Source organism: Talpa occidentalis, unplaced genomic scaffold (genome assembly GCF_014898055.3).
Source record: "Talpa occidentalis isolate TD23 unplaced genomic scaffold, MPIMG_talOcc4v2.1, whole genome shotgun sequence".
Classification (NCBI taxonomy): domain Eukaryota; kingdom Metazoa; phylum Chordata; class Mammalia; order Eulipotyphla; family Talpidae; genus Talpa; species Talpa occidentalis.
Window position 1 is genome coordinate 115,418,868 of NW_026555331.1, and position 25,066 is coordinate 115,443,933.

The 25,066-nt window shown below is 33.6% G+C and overlaps 1 protein-coding gene across 4 annotated transcripts in view; it reads left to right on the top strand.

The window, feature by feature from the left end:
- The window catches only part of SEMA3E (semaphorin 3E), a 391,299-nt gene that overhangs the window by 354,538 nt on the left and 11,695 nt on the right, over positions 1–25,066 (top strand). For all 4 annotated transcript variants that reach the window (XM_054692488.1, XM_037510801.2, XM_054692490.1 and 1 more), the window contains 10 exons: positions 1,255–1,397; positions 2,374–2,488; positions 3,353–3,422; positions 6,690–6,834; positions 9,782–10,004; positions 11,862–11,953; positions 14,270–14,311; positions 15,489–15,655; positions 20,275–20,342; positions 21,884–22,023. In XM_054692488.1, coding sequence (XP_054548463.1) covers positions 1,255–1,397; positions 2,374–2,488; positions 3,353–3,422; positions 6,690–6,834; positions 9,782–10,004; positions 11,862–11,953; positions 14,270–14,311; positions 15,489–15,655; positions 20,275–20,342; positions 21,884–22,023 — 1,205 coding nt within the window. The remainder of the gene's footprint in view (positions 1–1,254; positions 1,398–2,373; positions 2,489–3,352; positions 3,423–6,689; positions 6,835–9,781; positions 10,005–11,861; positions 11,954–14,269; positions 14,312–15,488; positions 15,656–20,274; positions 20,343–21,883; positions 22,024–25,066) is intronic.

Sequence of the window (25,066 nt, forward strand, 5' to 3'; positions counted from 1 at the left end):
GGAAATTACCTTCATAGATATGCTTAAAAATCAGTATTTACATGAAGAAAATAAAACAAGTCTATAAAAGTAGAAAAGTCCTTTTCATCCAATACGTTGTATCTTCTCTTATTCAATGGTATAATTTCAGACAGAGTGGTTGCTTTGCTTTGCTTGCTTTTGTAGGATCACATTGTACATTAAAGACAAACAAGCAGAAATGATGAACCATTCATTAACATAGAATTGTGTGTAAGGGAGAATGCTTTTATTTTGGTATATTGTTATGACTAGGGACTAAACATCATTTTATCATGAGCATTTCCATTATTTTCAGCCTTTTTATTCTTTACAGTACATACACATTATTGGCACATTATCATTAAAATGTTTAATTTTCATAGCAATCAATAGTAATTCACTTAGATAACTTACACTACAAATGTAAAAAATTAGAATACATTTTCAACCTTAAATCAAAAAGTTCTTCCTTGAACGAGAGTGGCAGATAATTTATGAATTAAAAATAATGATAGGGGCCTCCCTGGTGGCACAGGGTTTTGGGACACAACCTATGAAGCTACCTGCAGCCTCCGCAGCATGAGTTCAATCCCTGACTTGACAGGGAGCAACCCATATGGCACAGCAGATCTCTCCTGACTCACCCACTACTCCCCTCAGCAGTGTATTTCATTCAGTCTGCCAGTCTGCCTGTTCTGCTCCCCAATCTGTTTCTGGTGAATCCTTTAACCCCCTGCACCTCTGGCCTGTACCCCAGTTCTTGTATGCATAAATAAAAAAATCTTTTAAAAAAATTAAAAGTAATGATAGACTTCTTTTCTAAAATATATTACCTATATATAGAGAATGTTATGTAGGACATGTTATATAGATTATCAAAATAATAACCCCCAACTGTCCTTCGAATTTTTTTTAATATATCTTACACAATAATATATCTTATTGGTTTTCCTTCCTTGACTCTGTAATTGGTTTTCTTGTGATTGGTTTTCCTTACTTGAGTCTGAAATTGGTTTTCCTTCCTTGACTCTGTAATTTTTGAATTAAATTTTCCTTTAATATTTCTAAAAATTTTTGAATTGCAGAGAAAACAGATACATCCATAATTGTCAAAGTTTAGTACAATAGATCAAGGAAAACATTTCTTCATAAAATGGTGACAGTTAAACTTACACACTCATGTGATATATAATTAATAGAAAACTTATTTTGTTGCAATTGGTATTTCAACTTCCTTTGTTTTTTCTTCTATAGAACCAAAATTTGTAGGTTCATATATGATACCTGACAATGAAGACAAAGATGACAACAAAATATATTTCTTTTTTACTGAGAAGGCTCTGGAGGCAGAAAACAATGCCTATGCCATTTACACCAGAGTTGGGCGACTTTGTGTGGTGAGGATTGCATTTGTCTCATTAAACTTGCTTATCTCACAATTTGTCATGAGGTCTTTATTAATTTTATAATAGTTTTCTACTTTACAATATTTCTGGTATCCTGTAGGCTGTCTAAAATTGGTATTTACTAACTAATATTCGTATTTCACATTTAGTGAAAATTTTATCTTAAAAGAGCTTTTCATCTTATATGATTTTCTCTATTTCAAAGCTGTAATAATCTATAATTAGACTATATTTCTTCTGACACAGATTTGAGCACCATTTAAAGAAAATTAATAAAACCCATATCTTTTTCATTGCTTTTAGTCCCCATTCTAAGCTATTTACATATATATCATAGGTTCAGTTGGTCAACTCTGTAGAAAAGTCTTCAATTTGTTAAGGTTTAGGTAGATTGTTTAGGAACATTAAAAGCCAACTTAAGTAGAAATATATATTGGGAGAGTGCTAATGATAGTGTAGATATACATTATTTTAACATTTAATACATTTAAAAAGAGATTTAGGGTTATGTCCATGTTTGCATGTATATGTTTGTGGGTGTGTATGTATCTATTTATCTACTTATCTAGCATATGTATATGTGTTCAACTGTATGTGTGTGTATTTCCACCTTTATTTTTATAGAGCAAGAGAAATGAATGGATGCTTCCTTATTGCTAAGAGAAGCAGATTATCAGTAAGATAATAGCAAAGGTTATTGTATCATAAAGGCCACTAATTTATTTAGGACAGACAATTCTATTAACATTAGTTAACACCTGTATTTAATGGACCAGAATGAAGGCACACTAACAAAGTAGAATGTACAAACCTAAAGAAAAAATTTATGGGACATTGGTTCTGTGATATTTAAAGATTATGCTAAATTTTGTACATTAAATGGAAAAGCTGAAACTTTAATAATACAAAATCATTATTGATAAGAATTCTTTAGATGCCTATTTACCTGCTTTTTTATTTTTCTCAGAATGATGTAGGTGGACAGAGAATACTAGTGAATAAGTGGACTACTTTCCTAAAAGCAAGATTGGTTTGCTCAGTACCAGGAATGAATGGAATTGATACATATTTTGATGAACTCGGTAAATATTGAGATAAATAAATTTTATTCATTGATCTAAATGCCTCTATGTAACCTTTATTGTAGGACATATAAAACTTGTTTTCTACAGTATTTGACTTCTCTTTCTGGTTTCTTTTTTTATTTGATTTTATTTTTATGAGATAGCTTTGGTTTACAACATTGTATATCATTTAGAGGTATATACATATCTCTTCCAAAACACATTACCACACCACTTGCACCTCAAGGGCACCGTAGTTCTCCACCATAGTTCATTGGGCCCGCTCTACCCTTTGCTCTCCAATGTTCCCCTCCCCCTGTGGTCTTTTCAATTTTATAGTCAGATTTCTAGTGTTTGTTTTTGATTTGGTTTTGTCTGATCCTTTGTTTTGTTTCTCTATATTCCACATCTGAGTGACTCTATCTGGTATCTGTCTTCTTCCCTCTGACTTAATTTGCTGAACATAACCCCCTCTAATCCCATCTATGTTGCTGGAAATGGCAAGAGTTCATATATTAAAAACAACAACAACTAGTATTTCTTTGAGTATACATCCAACATCAGCTAACTTAGAGCAAGTTTCTGTTCTCTTTATTTTGGCCAGGTCCATGCAGTGGGAACAAAGGAGTTGCAAGAACAAAAAGAAACACAACTCACTAGTTTAGAGTCAGTGCCTCTGGTCCTTTCCTCCAGGCTCAACTCAAAGTCACGCTCAATAACCGAGTGTTTCCTTCTGTTATGATTTGGTCCTGGTTGTGTGCATATGGGAATTTATATCGTACAACCTATAGTGGTTTCTAAACTATTTGTATGTCAATATATTTTCTTTATGTGCAAAGAGGACAAAAATATTAACTAATGTAATGGTCTTTAATTTTTCAGAGGATGTATTTGTTCTGCATACTAGAGATCATAAGAACCCAGTGATATTTGGACTCTTTAACACTACCAGGTGAGAAATTTACATGATCAATAATAATATTATGAAATATAAGATGCCTCACCCACTCATTGTGTATATAACATGAAAATATTATTGTCCTGTTTGTCATTCTCATTTTCTGTATTTATGTTTGCAATTGTATTTTCACTTTCATCTTTATTTAAAAGCTATTTATATTATTTTTTATTGAGGACCGTGGTTTACAATACAGTACATGATTCAGAGGTACAGGTTCACATCTCTTTAAATGTGTGTTACTGCACCACACCCATAACCATGGAATCTATATTCCTCCACATAGTCCATTGGGATCCCTACCTCCCTGCTCCCCATGCCCACCCTGACTTTCTGGTAACCTGGATTCTGCAATCAGATTCCTAGGGTTTCATTTGGTTTAGGTTTTTTTACTCAACTAAATAATGTTCCTTTGTTTCTCTGTATCCCACATGAGTGAAATCATCTGGTATCTTTTTCCTTCTGACTTATTTTTGCTTTTGTATTTAAAACCACCATCTCAATCCAGATACTTAGCATCCTAATCTCATCTCCTCTGATCTATAACACAATGATTGTTTTCTCATATAATTTAGAAGCTATAGAATCTAGGATCATCCTTTTAATGATCATAGAATTTTCTAAGTCAGGTTTTCAAGGATCTGTATCAACTCTTATCCTCTCATCTTTGGAATTTTCTCCTGTAAGCTCTTTAATGCTCTACTTTTGACAAGATAATACCTTGACAGTATCCCTCTGTCTGTTTTGCTATTCCCCACCCCTAGATTTTATTTATCTACTTCTTTTGCTTGAAATGACTTTCTCTTCCAGCACTGATTTATATCAGTCCTTATCAACAGACATCTTCAAGAAATACTGCTTTCTTCCTTGATCATAAAGCATTTTGCTAACTCCTTTATTCTGGTTGTCTAGTTCCTGTGTAGATAGCTAAAACACCTTTACAATTTACCCTCAGTGTTTTAAATTTAAATAAGCTTCTCAAGTTTAGGTCTTATAATCTATTACTTTTCTCTTTTTACATTATTTTGTATTCATGGACGAGTACAGGAAAAATGAATCAAATAGCATGTCTTGTGTGTTGATACATGAATGAACAGTTATTACTGGAATCAGTTTTAGTTGAAACTAAATGATAGCATAATGGATGTCTGAGATTTTAAAGACAGGAGGAGTTTATATGCATACATATATAACATGTATATGTACATATACATAAATATGTATAATTTCTTGAGTGTCATTACAAATAAGGTTGATTCTAGGTGACATGACTAGAATGAGAAATAAAGAGATATCTCAGTTCTCTGGGTAGGAACAAAATGATATTACTCAATTCCTCTTGCATTCCATTGACTTGAAGCTGTTACATAGTCATGAATATCTTCTTTGTTTATGTTCTCTCTACAGTTTTGTTATTTATTTTTTAGATTTATTTATTTATACATGCAAGAGCTGGGGTACAGGCCAGAGGTGTAGGGGGGGTGAGAGAATTTACCAGAGACAGAGTGGGCAACAGAATAGGCAGACTGACTGAAATACACTGCTGAGGGTAGCAGTGGGCGTGTCAGGAGAGGTCTGCTGTGCCATGCAGGCAGCTTCCTGGCCGGGGATCGAACTCGCACTGCAGTGGCTGCAGTGAGCTTCATAGGTTGCATCCCAACCCCTTGCGCCAGCAGGGCAGGTGATTTCTTGTGTTTACTTTTGAAAAAGAGCAGTGAAGCTGTTTGGACAAAATATCCTACTAGTGTAAGGAAACCTTATCCTCAAGGGAGAAACATGGAAACAATTTTTCTGTCAATTAATTCTTGATACAAAGAAAAGTAGTAAATGTAGATTGCTAGTTACCACAGTCCATGGAAAGTCTGTATTTTTCTCTACTTAATTTTATTCCTTATGCCAGTGAAGAATTTATATATTGAATCATAATTCCATGGCCTTGAATGATAAATACAAGCTATGGGGTGTTCAGGATAGCTTTTCTGTAGTTTAGTCTGATCAGTTTGTAAGCCACTTTCCTAAATGATGACATAATGGATCTGCCTGAGATTTCAAAGACATGATGCTATTTTCTTCCATAATTTCAATTTTTACTGTTCAATTTATATCTAAATCTGGAAAAAAATAGCTTACCAGCTGTTATCTGACATAAAATTTGATACTGATTACATGGTGATCAAAGGTTTATTGCCACTTTAGTTGGGAGACATCTCTGATTTTCTCACTATCACAGGAGTTTCCAATTGCTTCAAGGTGTGTAATAAAATGTGTGAATTGATGTCCTGAGACAGGGACATAACTGCTGTCCTACAGGTGTCTCAGAGTGTAGGAAATTTTATATTTATAAAGACTTTTGCATTTTGCATAACACTTTCACGCACATTGACTGTTTTGTGAGTCAAAATAACTGTGATTCTCATCATAAGGATGCTGGGGAAATAATGCAATTCATTCAGATCATGCCAAATTAAGAAATATGGCCAGATATTGATTTAAAATCATTTTTAAAAGTCCTTCTGCAAAGTATTATTCCAAATGCTCTCAGTAAAACTTCTTGTAGTTAGCCAGCTACTATCTTGATTGTCAACAAGTAGACCTTTCTATCAAAAGAAGTCAGTTGCTGCTAGTTCTGAAAGTAAAGAATCAGAGTTTTATATAATTTAAGCTTTTTCCCAAAATTAATTCAGTTCATCTCAATTATCTTTCTACTACTACCATGTTTTCAGTGACTTGGAGGAAGGAATATATAGTAATCTTAATGTCTGCTATATCCCAAGCCAAAGAATGGAACAAAGCCCCAAGTTTTCATGAGAATTTTAATTGTTCTTTTGATCATATGCACTGTGATATACAATTTGAATAGAATTTGCATTAATATTATGGAGATTAGGATAACACTACTCAGAAGATAGAATAATATACAAGGAGATAATACTTTTAAGATAAGTGATTGAACTTAGGAATGATTCTTTTAGTATTAATACCAGATCTTAATAAAATATAAACCTACTACTATATAATATTTAATAATAATAAAGTTAAGTGAAAACTATTTTTGACTAATATTTCAATTTATATTAATAAATACATATGGAAAGTTTTGGAGTTTTAATACCTAAAATATTATAATAACCAATATTTTTATAATTTCCCATTCTTAAGAGATTGTAACACTTTATGCAAAATGTAGTCTTTATGTAGTCTGAAGATTTTGACTAGGTGACTTTCTTAGTTCCAGAATAGTAATTCTCTTTTTTTTTCCAGTAATATATTTAGAGGGCATGCTATATGTGTCTATCATATGTCCAGCATCCGGGCAGCTTTTAATGGACCATATGCACATAAGGAAGGACCTGAATACCACTGGTCACTCTATGAAGGAAAAGTTCCTTATCCAAGGCCTGGTTCTGTAAGTTTAGGCATTTAACAAAGTATTCTTGTTTTTTAAAAACTCTTTTAACAATGTTTTATTCTCTGTTGTAGATGCTTTACAAAACTTTGCATTAAATAATTAAGTAATTTTACACCTAAATATATATTTATTTTTAAAAAGATTTATTTATTTATGCATACAAGAGCTGGGGTACAGGCCAGAGATGGGGGGTGGTGATGAGCGGATTCACCAGAGACAAGAGTGGGGAACAGAACAGGCAGACTGACTGAAATATACTGCAGAGGTGAGCACTGCAGAGGGGAGCAGTGGGCTTCGCTATGTGGTTTGCTCCCTGGCCGGCCGGGGATCAAACTCGTGTTGCAGAGGCTGCGAATTGCTTCATAGTATGGTGCTTAACCCCTTGTGCCATCAGGGAGACCCTCCACCTAAAAATATTACTTGCATGATACAGAAATACCACTCCACATATCTAGGTGTATACTTCTTATGTAATGAAAAGTATGTAATCTATGATGGATATATCTTAGCAGCATTACAATGTATATATATCATTATTGGTACTTTAGCTCCAACTGAAATTTTATTTTTAAGGGTAGTGATGAATACATCCAATAAAATAAGCATTATATTTCTCTCAGCCTCTTCATAAGAATTAGTAATTTCCAAGACCAAGAGGATTTTTATATTCTAATGTTTAGGTGAGCCTCTATATTCCCTAGGCCAGATTTCCCTTTTATTTCTCACTTTAAAATACCCAGAAGAGATTTTTTTCTCTGCCCCCTCAGAATACTTAGCACCTCATTTAACATCCTTGCTGGCCTCCTATAGGAAGAGTGCCAACTGAAAAGTGTTGCTGGAATATTGAAAGTTCTACCTCTTGCCTCTGAACTGGTGCTACTAAAATGTCCCCAACTAGTCTCCAAACTTGTATCTTTTAAATAGCACATGTATTTAAAAATGATGATCATGACAATGATAATGATGATTTTATATCATAGGTTGGGAATATGTAGGATCATGTGTGTACTACGTGGGCCCTGGAGAATAAACATTTAACTTGTCATGCAAGTCACAGTCTCCATTTTTATGAGCAGCTGGTGGAACCCATCACTATGCTGTTTCCACAAGTGCTTGCAAGTCAAGTAAAACTGTTTTTGCATAGCCAAAATCCGAAGTGGAAACAAACCTTACCTCCATTAACAAGTGTAAGGCTTTACCATTTCAATCATCCTCTCACTAGCTTAAAATTATTGCTTCCAGTAAGACATAAAGTATATTTTATTTCACTCTATTGGTTGAAATTGCAATTTAAATGGAGAAAACCCACTCCTGTGGCTTTGCTGGAAATGCCTCTTGAAACCACATGGTCTTAAAGGAGATTTGGAGGAAGTGACTGGTTACTGAACTGCTTCCAGGCTGGTCCAAAATGTTTCCAATTATATATTCTGAAAGTACACTCAAGTGAAAAATTCATGCTAAATTAAGAAATATGGCCTGATTTTTTAAAAAACAAACCATTAAAAATGTCCTTTTAACAGAATCTGATTACTAAACTACTGTACTTATATTCTAAAGTGGAAAATTTTTATCAAGATAATCATTGCAATTGCTGTTGGTTCTAGAGGAAACTACACAAAATGAGGGAGCTTTTAATAATGGTCATGAATCAACATAGGTAAAAATGTTCCAAGAAGTAGCTTAGGTGCCACTGAACATTTATTTTTAGAGTCAGTGAGCTGAGAATTGGAACATGTTAGAGCAAATGTTTCTGGCTTTCTCAATTTGTTGATTCTAACCCATACAAAAATAATACAAATTCATATAGATTTCAGTCGAACAAAGAGTAATTCAGTAATTAATGATGATGGAGTTTGATTAAGGTTCAGTTATAGCACTACGATTCTATAGTCACTGAGCCAATTACAACCATCAGCAATCATATTATATAGTTTCAGCAATGGGAAAGCCATCTTGTTCAGTTGTGATCCTTAACTTGGGGGGAAGATTGAACACAACAAAGATAATTTTTGCTTTGCTATGAAAAATTTATTGTTAACTTTCAACTTTTTTTTTTAAGATTTATTTATTTATACAAGCAATGGGTACAATCAGAAGCATAGGAGGGTGAGAGAATTCACCAGAGCCAGAGCAGGGAACAGAACAGACAGACTGACGAAATACACTGCTGAGGGGAGCAGCGGGCAAGGCAGGGGAGGTCTGTCGCGCCATGTAGGACCCTCACCTGTGGCCGGGGATAGAACCAGCGCTACAGAGGCTGCGGGTAGCTTCGCAACCCAGTGTTTAACCGCTGCGCCACCAGGGGAGGCCCAACTTTCAACTTTTAATTTACAATGTAACACTAAATTTCAGAAAATTGAGAAAATAATCCAAGTATTTATAGTGCTGAACATTTTTACCAGATGGTACCAATATAAATATACATCACTTTTCCAGAATTTAACAATATTCCATTTTTTTCTAGTATGCATATTTGAAATAATTTAGTCTTTCCTTGGAATTTTTTTTTTAAAGATTTATTTATTTATTTACCCAAGCACTGGTCAGAAGCGCGGGAGGGTGAGAGAATTCACCAGAGCCAGAGCAGGGAGTAGAACGGGCAGGCTGACAAAGTACACTGCTGAGGGGAGTAGCGGGCGGCAGGAGAGGTCTGCGCGCCATGTGGGACCCTCGCCTGGTGGCCGGGGATGGAGCCAGCGCTGCAGAGGCTTCAGGCAGCTTCACAGCCCAGCACTCAACCGCTGCGCCACTGGGGAGGCCCTCCTTGCAATTTTTAATGCACGTTTCATTTTTGTAATGAAGAATACATGGTTTACTAAACATTTCGGAATGCCTAGTTAATTAACTGAACACATCCAATTTTCTAATTCTTCTCATATTTGCTTATGAACTTGCTTTTTAGATTTAAACAAGAAAATAATTATCTCTTTCACTCTTATTTCAGTGTGCTAGCAAAGTGAATGGAGGGAGGTATGGAACAACCAAAGACTATCCTGATGATGCCATCCGATTTGCAAGAAGCCATCCACTTATGTACCAGCCCATAAAACCTGCTCATAAAAAGCCAATACTGGTAAAAACAGATGGAAAATATAACCTGAAACAAATAGCAGTGGATCGAGTAGAAGCTGAGGATGGCCATTATGATGTCCTGTTTATTGGAACAGGTAAATGACTAGAAAGTATTTAGAGACCTTAATTGAACCTTAAAATTGATAATTGTATTATTTTTTAAAATGTATCAATAAATCTAGTGTTGGTCCACTAGCTCATTTGTAATCTACTCATTCACTACATTCACTATAGAGGAAGAGAGGATTTGGGGGCAGTTACAGCACACAATTCCTGATACATAGTCAATACTTAATACATTTGAATAAATGAATAAGTGAAGGAGTAAAGAATTGATGTTAATGATGTCAAATAAACTTCCTAAAGAGCAAGTAGGATGCCATGACCAGAATGATTCTTCTTTTAGTCATCTAGATCCATTTCCACCTTTGGTTGCTCAGCAATATGTCAAGATTCTTCAGACAACTTGGGACAAGCTTTCTCTAAATTTGTAATCACAATATGCTTATCAGGCCTCCAGAATCAGTCATTTGTGCCAAATAGGCCAAGTGTTACCCAAAATAGAGGTAAAGTTTTAGACCAAAGCTATAATACCATGTTTTAATAAACAGAATGTAATAGATACATGGTAAAAGTAAAGTTTTCAAATAAATTTCTAATTTCAATCAATGCCATTAAATCTGGCTTGTGGGAGAAAACTTGGAATCTTTTTGTATACAGGGCAATATATACCAAATTCTGTTAGGACTTTAAATTTCTGCCATTATTTAAAAAATCTTTAAAGTATCATTTCTTTTTCCTTATGCATCATAGTTATTCCTATAGCTGTTGTTATTAATAAGAATGAGCATCCTTCCATACATTAGCCACACACATATAATTTTGAAGAGATATTAGAAGGTACTCAGATGAGAAATCAGGATGCAATATCAGTATTGGTGCTTGGGTTTCTCCAGTAATATTTTTTAAAATAGATTTAAGTACTGAAACATTTATCTGATTTCCAGAAATCAATTGCTTGGTACAGTCTGTATTTTATTCATTTATTTTAGGAAGTTAATGTTAATAATATGGTCTGTACTATGGGCCTGAGATTAACAAAGCATCAGATTTCTTTAAGAAATGTAAAATTACTTAGCCACAAATTCACTCTTAGTGACTTCCAGCACCTCAAATGGGCTTATTTTTTCCTGATTTATTTTTCTAGTATTATAACATTATTATTATATACAAATAATGTTTATATTTTTATTAAATTTTTAAATTTTTCATTGGAAGCCTCAAGCTCAAAATATCATTAATAATAGATGAAATTTTGATATATGAATATAAATTTATAAATGTATTGATAATTATGAAGCCAGTGATGTACAGTATGACTCATTGTATGTATTCAAAATTTCTTCATATTATATTGTATATATGTGTATATACTTTATATGTATCATACATAGACCTATAAAAATATGTACATGCACACACACACGTGCAAAAATTTCCACAGCATATTTCTTATAAAATTTCCTAAATGTGAAGGTATAATTTCTTACCTGGAAAGTACCTTTAGATAAAAACTTTACTTTCATCTTACATCATAGAAAAGCTTGAATAATTTGGTATCTGTCTTATATTCCATTAATACCAAAGACATTTTGACTTCCAAACCTTTAATTGGATTTTTGGATCAAACTATTTGAAAACTAGTTATATATTATTTGGTCTTAATATTTGGCTAGGCATATTAAATTAAATTTTTGCTTATTGAAAATGTGGATATATAGTTAATCATGTTATTTAGCTAGCAGTGATTAAATGTTTCATCCATTAAATGTTTCATCCATTAAATGTTTCATCATTTCTTATTTGAAATCAGAGTCCCTACAGGTGTTTAATTGTTTGAAAACTATATTGTACAAAGCTTCTAATTTATCTCTTCTTTTGGTTTCTTACAGATAATGGAATTGTGTTGAAAGTGATCACAATTTACAACCAAGAAACAGAGTCAATGGAAGAAGTAATTCTGGAAGAACTTCAGATATTCAAGGTATTTTTAGCAAAAAAATTAGCCATCATCTGTGTATTTCAGAAAATTTCAAGTGAATTGCAAATAGGGAAAACATTATGTCAATTATTTCTAACAGGAGTGTTAAGAATTCAGAGTTAATTTTAAGTGAGGAGTCATTTAAAATCTTGATGCATCTATTTATTTACCATAGACTTATCAAGTGAGGTGACCGATATTTACCTAACATGTAAAGTATTTCAATATAAAGTAATAAAACACATTACATATGAATTCTAGAATTACTATTGCCAGTCACATCTTGTACAAATGTGCTATCAATGCAGATATTTAAAAAAGCAGTACATTACATATTGTGGAATTTGTAGTGTGATTAGTATCTACTTTTTGTTTAGCATATCAGTTACACAGATAATCTACTAAAAAGGAGAAAAAGTCCAAAATAACATTGGAAAACAGCTGTACACATACACAGCCAAGTGTTAATATTCAAGGCAGTTTTGGTCTTTAAACTCAATACTGAATTAGTAAATACTGACCATTGACCCGGGGGAAGCACAGTGTTAGGTTCTGTTCATGACATTTTTGTCAACTTTATAGTATATAGCCTTGTTTTATGAGTGTGTCTATTTGAAGATACCTTACTTGTTGTATACTGTTGACTAATTAACATTGAACTTATACCCAACAGTAAGGTATCTCATGCCTGAACAAATATGATCTGGCACACAATTTCTCTATAAGTATGTCACAGAGCTTAGAGCATTAGACAGCACTGCAGCACTATGCTGAGGGCCATTTTAAACATTACAATCTCCCCAAAAGATGCCAAAAAATGTGACACTAAATAGACCACGAGAAGGACATGCATTTACAATATGAAAACTGAAAGAAGACAGTAGATTATCGCCTTAATTGACTTCAACAGGGAACGTGTACACTGGGCAACTCTAGTGTTTTGCCACTCCGTGCATCCTGTGCCGATGACCACAAAAGCACTTCAAGCCTTGCTGTCAGGATTACAAGTATATTTTAATGAGCAGGAAAATTTGCAAAAGCACAATCTGCCAATAGTGAAGATTACTTGTATATGTGTATAATATAATATATGTGACAATTTTTTATTGATGAAAATCACTTTGTTTCACCTTGGGTCTCCTGGAGATTAGTTTCCTCATGGCCACACCCAAAGCTAATCATGTTCCTGTCTCACCCAGAGCAGATATGTTTTTGTTTATTTTGCATATGGATCTCTGTGTAAGATTTTATTTCAGGTTAGAGACCAAAGTTCAGCACTGATATGGATGCAATCACATCCACTATAATGTCCTGTGCCTATGAACCCTTAAGAAACATTGTTGGCTAAATATGTGCAAGCAAACAAGGTTCTGTCATTTAAAATATTAAGAAAGTACAAAAACCCCAACACAAAAAATCAAACTTTCTTTTTCAAAGAATAATTTTTCAAAGGACAATTATCTATAGAGTACATTCCACCTGCTTGTTGCTTCTACACTTGCAGAGTTGATCTGTGTGTTTGATGCTCCTTAGAGACACTCTCTTCTTAATCACTGTCTGAGAATATCACATGGGTTCTCCAAACTATGCTATAGACCCTCTTTCCTCTGGTGCAGTTCTAAGACAGTGGGGTTATTAGTCTTGTTCAAAGCATCTTGGGTTCATCGTGATTGACCATGATAACCAACAGAAAAGCACTCTGGTTAGTCCTGGTTAAAGCAATTAATGCTCACTTGATGTATTAGAAGTACGACAAAATGTTCACATTTTTATATAGTGAAACCAGAATTTAACATTTTAAAATTTGCAATTTCTTTTAGCACTCAATCTTTTTATTTCATTCTGTTTTCTTAATTCACCAGTCATTTATATAGCTACATAAATTTCTGGTACATCTTCACACTTCCATATGTGTACATGCTTCACTCACCTGCAACGTTCACTCTGGTGGTTCCATCGCTTCATAGGAAAGAACACTCTGACTTTATTATTTTATTTAAAGATATGTGAGTTTCCAAAGTACAAGTAATACTCAAATGCAAACATAAAAGTTACATTCCAAGGACAAATAGTAACCTGCTTAGATTACCACAGCTTTTCTCATCTGCTTATCTGTTCCAGTCCATTCGAAAAGAATTTTTAAAAGAAAGCTATATTTAATTTAATTATATTTGAGTATTTGATTTATTAAAATGTAAACTATGCATTTGTGGCACAGAACTACATAATACCTAATAAGGGTTCAGATGATTTGTAATCATATTAAGGTATGTGCCTGTAATTCCTTTTTCTTAAAAGGGAACACTTTTTTTCTTTCAGGATCCAGTTCCTATTATTTCTATGGAGATTTCATCAAAGAGAGTAAGTGTGAGAGAGAGAGAGAGAGTGTGTGTGTGTGTGTGTGTGTTACATGTGAATAAAGGGGAAAGAATAAAGAGCACAAGTACTTGCATATCAGCAAGCTACAAGCTACAGTTTTATTCTAGCAAAAATATATACTTATTTACATATAATGGATTTCATTTTCTATTTTTAGAAAGATAGAGATAGATTTATTTTTACAGTCATTATAGAACATTATTCCATACTTATTCTCTTTCTAATGTTTTTGAAGTAATGATGGCAGTAATGGTAATAAAAGTATATAGTGAAACCTTTATTTCAGACTACTTGAGTAAGTTTCTAGTGTAAATTTCTCTGGAAACTGTTGTTCTATATATAACTTTAAATTTATTTATAAATAACCTTTTATGTTTAGATAAATGGGGGGCATGCAAATTTAGTTGTTCTGCTACTTGTCTTTTTTTTAATTTTTTTTTTAAAGATTTATTTATTCACACAAGCACTGGGTACAGTCAGAAGCATGGGAGGGTGAGAGAATTCACCAGAGCCAGAGCAGGGTACAGAACAGGCAGACCAATGAAACACACTGCTGAGGGGAGCAGTGGGCACGGCAGGAGAGGTCTGTCACGCCATGTGGGACCCTCGCTGGCGGCCGGGGATGGAACCGGCGCTGCAGAGGCTGTGGGCAGCTTTGCAACCCAGCGCTCAACCGCTGCGCCACCAGGAGAGGCCCTGCTACTTGTCTTTTTTTACTTCAAAATGTATCTTACAGTTTATTACACCTTTCCATGCAAACGTCACACTTCTAAATGTTATATGTCAGTACTCAAAAGCTCATTTATTTATCCAATCTCTTATTCAATGTCCCTATAGCTGTTTAAAAAAGATCTAAAATGTTAGATGATGTGTTTTTCTGCTTGCATAATGAATATAAGGCTCAGCTTCTTGAGTTTTTCTTGAGCTCCCTCTAGAGAGTTTGGTACTTCTCCCACTATGTCTGTAAAGATTTCCTCAAATCTTGAACAAATGAGAATATCAGTGTTTGCATTATCAATCTGGAGCAACTGCAGTAATTTAAGTAAATTTTATGGAGGTGGTTGTGTATAAATATGAAAATCTAGATGTTAGCTGTAAGATCTCAGTGCAAGTTCTATTCATTTCTGCTTGTGACCACTCTCATCTTTAATTTCTATAGCAACAGCTGTATATTGGCTCTGCTTCTGCCGTGGCCCAAGTCAGATTCCATCAGTGTGACATGTATGGAAGTGCTTGTGCTGACTGCTGCCTAGCTCGAGACCCTTACTGTGCCTGGGATGGTATATCCTGTTCCCGGTATTACCCCACAGGTACACATGCAAAAAGGTGAGACAGAGTCCTCCATGTAATACTTCTGTTGTTTAGGAAAACACCAACACTTTTTTTTTTTAATTCTGTGCTCATTCCATGTAAATAACCATGTTTTTTCTTTTAAAATATAAATGAAAATAGCCATGTTGTTGTTTCATCATGGTTCTATTTTGTTCAGAATGTAAGTTTTGAAAACTTAAATAACTTATAAAATATAAGTTATTTCCTGCAAATAACTTCCATGGATTCTTTTATACATGGACTGGAACTGAGAACACTGTTGGTTTTTAATTTTCCCACCCAGCTTTGAATCAACTCTTCCCCCTCCTGAAATTTTTGCTGCAAGACATGAAACCAGACTAGATAAACTTAAAATGGAGAAATGGCAAGGCACCACACGTGAGGGATTCAAAGACTTAAAAAGAAAATAAATAAATAAATTCTAAAATACATCCTGCTTTTGCCTCATGTCCTCTCCACCAGCTGGTCTTCATTTATTTCATTTTGAAAGTGAATATTTTAACTCCTAGGCAAATGCATGACCTATATAATTAATGAAATGTGTGATTTAATTCAACACAAATGAAAGGTACTTAAAGACCTCCAAACTCTAATGCCTGCAATCCAGTAAGGTCATTGCCACTTGTTAGAGAAGGTAAATTTCAGGATTCTTTTAACAGATCCTGAGGTACAGAAAGTATTGTGAAGTATAAGGATATTCTTTACTTGGACCTGGTGAAATGATGCATTCTTTGGGAAAGAACACAAGGGAAAATATTTACATTGTCATAGAATGAGTATTGATTTTTTTCTCTTCATAAAGACAAAGGCAATAGAAAACAAAAACATAAGACTACATGCAGTTTCCTTACTGAAAAAACAATGTTTACCAAGTTTTTTATTCTTGCTTTTCCGCTTTGGATAGCTTTTTTTTAAAACTTCTTCATATTTTAATTTTGCCCAATTGAATGTAGTTGTTATTTTTATAGGTTCACGTATTGTAAATTACATTAAAAAAACTTAGATTCTACTTCAAACTTTATTAACCTAACATTAGCTAAATTAACTTTCCAGTGAGTATTTAAAGAAATGATATAATAAACAAACAGAGAAAAAAATGTTTTGAAAGGACATTTTAAACAAAATTAATTTCAATAAAAATAGTAAACTAATTTACCAACTGTATTAAACAATGAGCAAATTAATTGATTTTATACAAATGCTTATTGATATTTGAAAACAGTTCTTGAAGAATGCAGCCATTATTATTAGAAAGTATTTTTTATGATTTATTCACTATGTCAGTTAATGTTTTATGTGCCAGGGACATGCAGATATAACCACAGCCCCTCATCTAGAAGAAGTCAGAACCCAAATTAGAGAAAAGAATTGTAAATAAGGATGCTAGGAGCTTGCTGTTGGCACTTACTGCATGTAAGGTACTGGACTAGGTGCAGTATATATAATACATTATTTAATTCTTAAAATAACCCAAACTTTGAGCTCAATTTTGCAGGTGAGACTACAGGGAGATCCCAGTCAAAGGTAATTGTTTGTAAAAAGTCATAGACTGTTCAGGGAAAACTGTGTAGTTTCATAAAAGGAATAAAACATGAAGATGTAAAGCTAGAAATACAATTTTACTGAAAATAATAAAATTTTTATATTGTTATCAGCAACAATAAAAATGTTTACAAGCCTTGCGTCAAATACTTATGAATAACAAGGTTTTATATTGGACATGCAATAGAGATGATGATTTTTGACTAAGCAGTTTCCATAGCTCAATATTTCCTGATATAGAATGCATCTTATAAGACTATACAATCACAAGCTTGATAATATATTTAAAAAGAGTAGATGAAACAGTTATTTTAAAAAAGTTCAATAAATGGGCAAAATCATAGACAGGAAGGACTGAAAGCTGGAGTCAGAAGCCAGTCATAAATGAATTAGTTCAGTTCAGTGACATGTAATAGAGATCTTTCAGTGGTGTCAGATTCTTTTGAACATCACCCACCCCTCGAGGAGAACTTTTTGGATACGTTCCAGCACATGAAGGGAAAATAGTTTGCTTTTACAACAGATCGTTTTTGCTTCAGACCTGACTAGTACCAGAAATTGAAAACTGGTCATTAAAATAAATACCTTTCTGTTCACAGAGTGAAAATGAATCAACAGAGCAAAAGCATTAATTCACCATCCAAGCCACTTGTTTAAAATAGTCTTCCAAAGTAAACTATAATTTATAGAGCTAGGTTCTTTCCTTCCCTTTTCTCTTGTATTTTGTCTATTTCCAGTGTTTTCTTTAAAAGTTTCTAAGGCAGGAGATATAAGAAAAATATACGACTTTGAGAATAAAAGGTTACTTTGCTTAACCTTTTCAAAACCTTCCTAATACATTCTTTTGAAAGACTGGAGTGAAGGACAGTGATATTAGGATTGTATGAAAGGAACTGGAACCTTGGTAGAGGATGTGATATCTTTCTATTCAAATGCATGTTTCCAATGTTTTAAATAAAACTTTTGCATGCCTATTATTCACATTGCTTATCTAGAATCATAGCAATTCTTTTTACATTTACATTACCTATATTATAAACTTGATAAATATTATTTCTGCAACGTGGAAACTATTTCCCATTTCCCCTCCTCCATTATTTATTATTGCTTTTATTTGAAACTTGGGTTCCAAATTCCAAAGAAATACCCAATGAAGTGAAGAATTAATTTTCACCTAGAGCTGCTATCAGTTGTGTAATAGCACATAAGCTAGTACCAAATAACATAGATGCAGAAAACTTTCTAATTGTACTTGCCACTTTTTTCTCAAGTGCCATTTACTATTTAACCCAATAGAACAATCCATGTGATAGTATTAATCTAAGCATTATAAAATACCAGGTCTTTGTGTAAGTTTTTCTAATCAGCAATCTTATTTGTTTATTTTTTTAAAGATTTATTGATTGATTGATTTATACATACAAGCAGTGGGTACAGTCAGAGGCGCGGGAGGGTGAGAGAATTCACCAGAGCCAGAGCGGGGAGCAGAGCAGGCAGAAGGACCGAGGTACACTGCTGAGGGGAGCAGCGGGCGGCAGGAGAGGTCTGCGCGCCATGTGGGACCCTCCTCCAGTGGCCGGGGAGCAGCCGGGGATGGAACCGGCGCTGCAGAAGCTGCGGGCAGCTTCGCAACCCAGCGCTCAACCCCTGCGCCACCCGGGGAGGCCCAGCAATCTTATTTTTTAATGCTTTTACACATAAATTATAGTCCTAAAAATTAAAAAATACTAAAAAAATGAAGATATTCATTTGCACTAGCTTTCAACATAAGGAATTAAAAAATTGTCACATATTGAGTTGTTAGCTATGATCAGAACTCATACTGAGAAAGCACTCATCTTTCAAAATAATTTTCCACTGTTATTATTTGCAGGCAATGAGAACCTAGAATGAAATAAAAAATTGAACCTGAAATTTATTTTAGGTATCAGACTGACTGTATTGGATATCAAATAAGATAGATTGAAATAATTTTAAAATGGAAACATGGAAAAGATATGCTTAAAATCATATAGCACATGGGTTATGGCAGTGGGTTTTGAATCTGGTTCCCTGCTCCAAATATTATCTTTGAGTATGCTTGAAGCATCTCACTGTCATTTTGGAAGTGTTGCCATCTACATCTATGTAAAATTTCTGCTTTGCCTGCTGTTTTCCCCCCTCAATTTTGAAGAAATGTCATGATTTAGAGAAGCAAGTGATATACAGATGCCTTTGTATAAATACTCTTTTTTTTTATCTCTAATGAGAATTAAGTATGCTGAAATTCTTGATTTTAAAATTACAGTATTTCCTTTGTTTAATCTCAGAAATATACTTACAAATTTAAAATATGATACATATTCTGGAATTATTTTTCCATGCATGAGCAATATTGCTATTTTTCAATTATATGTCTAAATAATCTGTACCAGATAATGTATACTAGAAGTAATTCTAATTTTAATCGGCTGATTGAGGAAAAATCAATATATCTTGAGTTCCACTATTTCAAGAACTCCTGCCAAATATGTGTGATATACCATCATGTTGAATAAAGGCATATCATTTATATCTGAATAAAAGAGTATATTATTAGTTTTTAAAGCAACTATATTTGTGCTGATTGATTATAATAACTACAGAACAAATATTTGGGTTCAAATACCTATTCTAACATACACATTATCTTATGTCAGTCTTATGCATTTTTTATTCAAATAGTCTGCCTCAAAGCCTACCATCGTTAGCTGCACACATCCTTTACCATCCAACACTCATTTTAAACCAAGACTTCTTGTTGAACTAAATTGTTAACAAAATGTAAAGAGAACATTCTTAAATTATTGTTTCAAGAGCTATAATCCAAACTTATGCGAACACTGAAAGAACAGTTATATAGATCTTATCCTTTCAAGAATATTCAATGGGACCATGGAAAACTATGAAACTTAAATTTTATCCTTGTTTTGTATGACTGATCAGTATTTTCAGTAGCAGACTACACTTGAATCTTTAATTCACTTGGCTGTGTTTTAAAGTCTGGAAAATTGAAATCTGAACATCTCGTAAATGCATTTGCTTTCTTTCAGGCGGTTCCGCAGACAAGATGTTCGGCATGGAAATGCTGCTCAGCAATGCTTTGGACAGCAGTTTGTTGGTAATCCATAGAAAATCGATTATTATGGGTTACTTAGAGTATATATTGAAGATAAATTGCAAACTTTTTAGAAAGGGTCCTTGTTTTCTTTGTAATTGATATATACTAGAACCTTGTACTGAATGTGTTCTTTCTTCTGTGTAGTTAAAATTTTGTGGATTTAACATAATTCTTGCTTTGCTAGAATAAATTGTATATACTGCCATTGAACTTTAGTATTAGACCTCAAGACAGGGGGCTCCTAGGATAAGAATGCTGTGAACTTTAGGGGGCTAATGCCACAGTCATTTGCAGGATTTAGCTTTCCATTTCATCCCTGGGAATATATTCAATGTATTATTTATGGTATTTTTACCAAGAATGATGTAACTTGTATCAAGACACCTACTAAACTTTGGGATAGAATAAAATGAAAAATACTTGTTTTTTACTGGAGTAGTGTAAGTCTAGAATTAGGTTTTGTGGTACAGATGTAAATTTCTGGTAAGTGACCTGATAGGTAAAGGATGAGATGAAATTTCAGCTTAGGCAAGTGTATGGAGGTCAAATAATACAGGAAAACACTGTCCAAACTCTTCACATCATGATGGTGTTTGAGGAACAGACTGTAGTTAGTGTACCTACATTCATCAGGAAGTAATTTGTATAAGGGGTCCCCTAGTTGAGAGACCATCAATGCTTATCTACAGATCCATATTTTACAGTCCAACTTTGATTTGCTAGACCCCAGGCTGACCCACAGTTGGTGCAGCACTTAAGCTTTCAAGAATATAGACTAAAAAAAGGCAAAATCTTAATCCTAGGGTGATTCAGGGATTAGTTTTGAAGGGGAGACCCAAGCATGGAGTGAAATCGCCAGTCTGTTATTTAATTTGATCTTGGTTAAAACAACAAAGAATAAATTCACTTCTTTTATTACCCACTGCAGTGAAGTATACTTGCCTGTATATAAGATTGAGTTCAAGTCCAGTGACTTTCTCATTTAACATACAGATTATAATCAAGAAGTTCTGTTTCACAAAAATCTGTCATTCAGTTTCTACTCTTTTCTTACCAGGAACCCAATATCTGGCTAACTGCAGTCCTTGTCAAGATATCACTCATACTTGTGTCCATACGGTGCCATATCATCTAGATTTCTGCTTTTTGCTTTTATTTGTAACCATGAACTTGTTCCTTTGCCTAGCTGGAACACTGGTGCTCACCTTTTCTTGTCTGCTTTATGGATATTGCCATTGATTTTCATGAATATAGCACTGAGGCAAATTCTAAAGTCTTGACAATCTCATTTTTTGAAACCAAACTCCTAGTTACTTACTTTGACCCCACCCCATACCCTAACCTATAGCTTGCTGTGTTGTTGTTGTTTTTAATATCTAGATTTTGGTATACCACTCAAATAACTCATTTAAATGACCTTGCATAAAAAATAGCAATAAGTAATAAAAGTTACTATGCTGCAGGGATGTGAATAATATTTTAAAAACTGATTTACCAGTAAAATCAAAGTCTCAAGGCTGACATTAGTATTCATGTTGTAGGACATGCTTTGGATAAGACTGAAGAGCGGTTGGCCTATGGTATAGAGAACAACAGTACTTTGCTGGAATGTACCCCACGGTCTTTACAAGCAAAAGTTATCTGGTTTGTGCAGAAAGGACGTGACGCAAGAAAAGAGGAGGTAATTCATAGTTGTGTATTTAAGTCATGGTGTGCATATGGTTTATAATTAGTAATTAGATAATGATTTATTTGTGTGTTTAAAAATTAAAGTCTTTAGTACTCTGCATGTTTTATTTAAAAAGTGGGTATATTTTATATATATGGTTTACATTAAAAATTTAAATATTTATATACTTAGATTTCATATATTTTTATATTTGTACACAATATGCATATAAATTGCATTGATAACATCTATATATATATATAGAGAGAGAGAGAGATCTGATAACATACGGTATATGTTATAGATATAATTTGGATCTTGAAAATTGGATTTTTATCCAGAAGACACTTAGAGCTCATGATTTTAATGTCACATTTTCAAAATGATTGTTTTAAATTTTATTATCCAAGGCAATTTTCTAGACACCATTGTAGCAAACTTAGACACCATTAACACCAATATATTAGACATGTCGATAATGGAATTCAAATAACACCAGCAGTAGCAGTATTAAACTAGTTGTTTAATTTAAATCTATTAAGTCATATGAGAATTCAAAACAGGGACTCTACTGAGTCTCCTGGGAACAAAGGAAAGCATCAGCTCTTTTGTTCTTTTTAGCAGGTTTAGTGGTGATTTTATTTCTATAATCATCTAAATAATGGGAGTGGAATGATTTAGGCTACTTTTATAGATGGAAGGATAGGCAGTATCTAGAGCACATGTCCAGAACAAAGGCTGTTACTAGGGGAAAAAAAATGGAGTCTAGGGAGCTGGTTATAAATAGGGAGGGATCAAGGGAATAAAGCAGTTAGGGAGGAAGATAAAGCATTGTTGATGTGGATGTGGATTTTGAACTCATTTTTCACAAAAGTGTAATGACAAAACAGAAAGTAGAAGAATAAAAATTTATATTAATGAGACATTGATCTTGGCAAATATTGACAAAATGGCCCTTGGCAAAGAGAATTTTGCAACTAGAATAAGAAAAAGAAATTCGAGAGACTTATTTTAGCACACAAGAGAGAGCTAATAAGTACATTCAGGATAGAGTAGAAAGTGAATCAGTGAAATCTCTTTTTTGGCTTTGGTAAACAAGAGGCTTCTCATTGAAAGCTAAAAGGACTGATTCCAAACATGGAACATCTTAAACTTTTTATACCTTTCCCCCAAACTATCACAAAACTAAAAATCTGATGTTTTTCATTCATACGTACATTAGAGTTGGGAGATCATTAAATTTGTAAATCCCAGGATCCTCAGGATAGACATTAGAGAGGAAGTCACCTCACCTTAACTAAGGCTATTAAATTTGGAAATGCAATCAAGAAAGCAAAATTCTCCTAAATTTTCACGATGTCACAAGAATAAACAAGTATCAAAAAAGTATTACAGAATATCACACTGAAATAAAGTATTGATTTAGTATTAAACTATTTTCCATTCCACAAATCTGAGGTGATACATTCTTCAAAATTCCATCATAACTCAATTAGCAGGAGCGACCTGGGAGTAGTCTATAATTCTTCCAGTTAAATGGCTTCAGAAAACAAAGAAATAATTCTTTCTTCAGTGGTTTTCATCACTAAGCAGGCTCTGTGTCTAATTTGTAACTCATCATAATCTGTCTCACTTGAAAATCTTTACCAAATCATTCTGACATACCGGATCCATCAATGTTCAATTATAACTGCTTTTTCGTATTGTTGATATAATCAATTTCTTTCCCCAAATTTTCAGTCCCTTCTTCAACTATGTTTGAATTTCCCTATCTGATATATTTACTGATATTTCAAATTTTGGATTCACTTTCTGCATTAGAAATTGTATCATTATCAGAAAATACCTGGTTTTTTGTTTGAAATTGCCGTGTGTGTGTGTAAATTCATATATTCACAATCTCTCTCTATATATGTATGTATATACAAAAATATATGATTGCTGACTTCATAAAAATTGATTTTTTATGCTCCATGCACAAAGCAAAAAGACCATGTTCATTTAATGAAGCATGCTGCTGCAACCTTGGTAGCCAAGGTGCTATACCTCATGCTTAGATGTGTGAGAACCTGCCAATAATTTAACAGTTTCTTCTTTAAGCACTGATGCCAAGAATTTGTTATACAATGTATATACCAATGTATTTCTATTCTTACATTGCCTTTTCAAGTGTCTATTCTGTGTCTGCTGGTAGAGGAATTCTATATCAAAATAAGTTATCATTTGAGTCTATATAGATATAAAAATGGGCACTCTATAACATTTTCTTGGGATTTTAGCTAAAATAATGCTTTATTTAATCATTTGGAACTTATTTGAGTACTCACTATGCCCTGCTTTTATATAAGTTGTATTCTGGAGAACAGAAAAAGATGACAATGGTGATGATGATTATGATGACGATATGACTAAGTAAAAACAATATTTATTGTGTCTGATGATGATAAGGAGAAAAATCCAGGACAGATTTCTTGAAGGAATAGGTTGCAGTTTTAAAGGCATGCTCATAGAAATTCTTACTTGAGAGGCATCAATAAAGTGACATTTGAAAAAAAAAAAAAACTGAAAAAGGATATGAAATAGATCACGTGATAGCTCTGGAGAAGAACTTTCTGAACAATGAAAATAGCAGGTACAAAGACCCCTGAAATATCAATGGGCCTGATAAATGCAAAGAAAATCCAAGTGTAGGGTACTATGAGTGAAGAGGTATGAACAGAAGGGAGAGTAATAAACTATAATTCAAAGATGGAGTGGTTCATGCAGGGATTTAAAGTTTCTTTTAAAGGGCTTTGGTGTTTGTTCTGAATTGAATAAAAAGTCTTTGGGTAGTTTTCAGCAGAGCCATAAAATGATCAAAATTTTGTTTTAAAAATATCACTTAGGTTATTAAGAATATATAGTAATAGGTGGAGATAAAGGTAGAAGCAGGTAATTGCTGAGCTAATGGAGACTTAAATCTATATGTACAGTGATATAACCTTGACTCTAAATGTGCAGTATACCATCATCATCAAATTATGTGCAGCTCTCTGCCTCATACACATAATAGCAG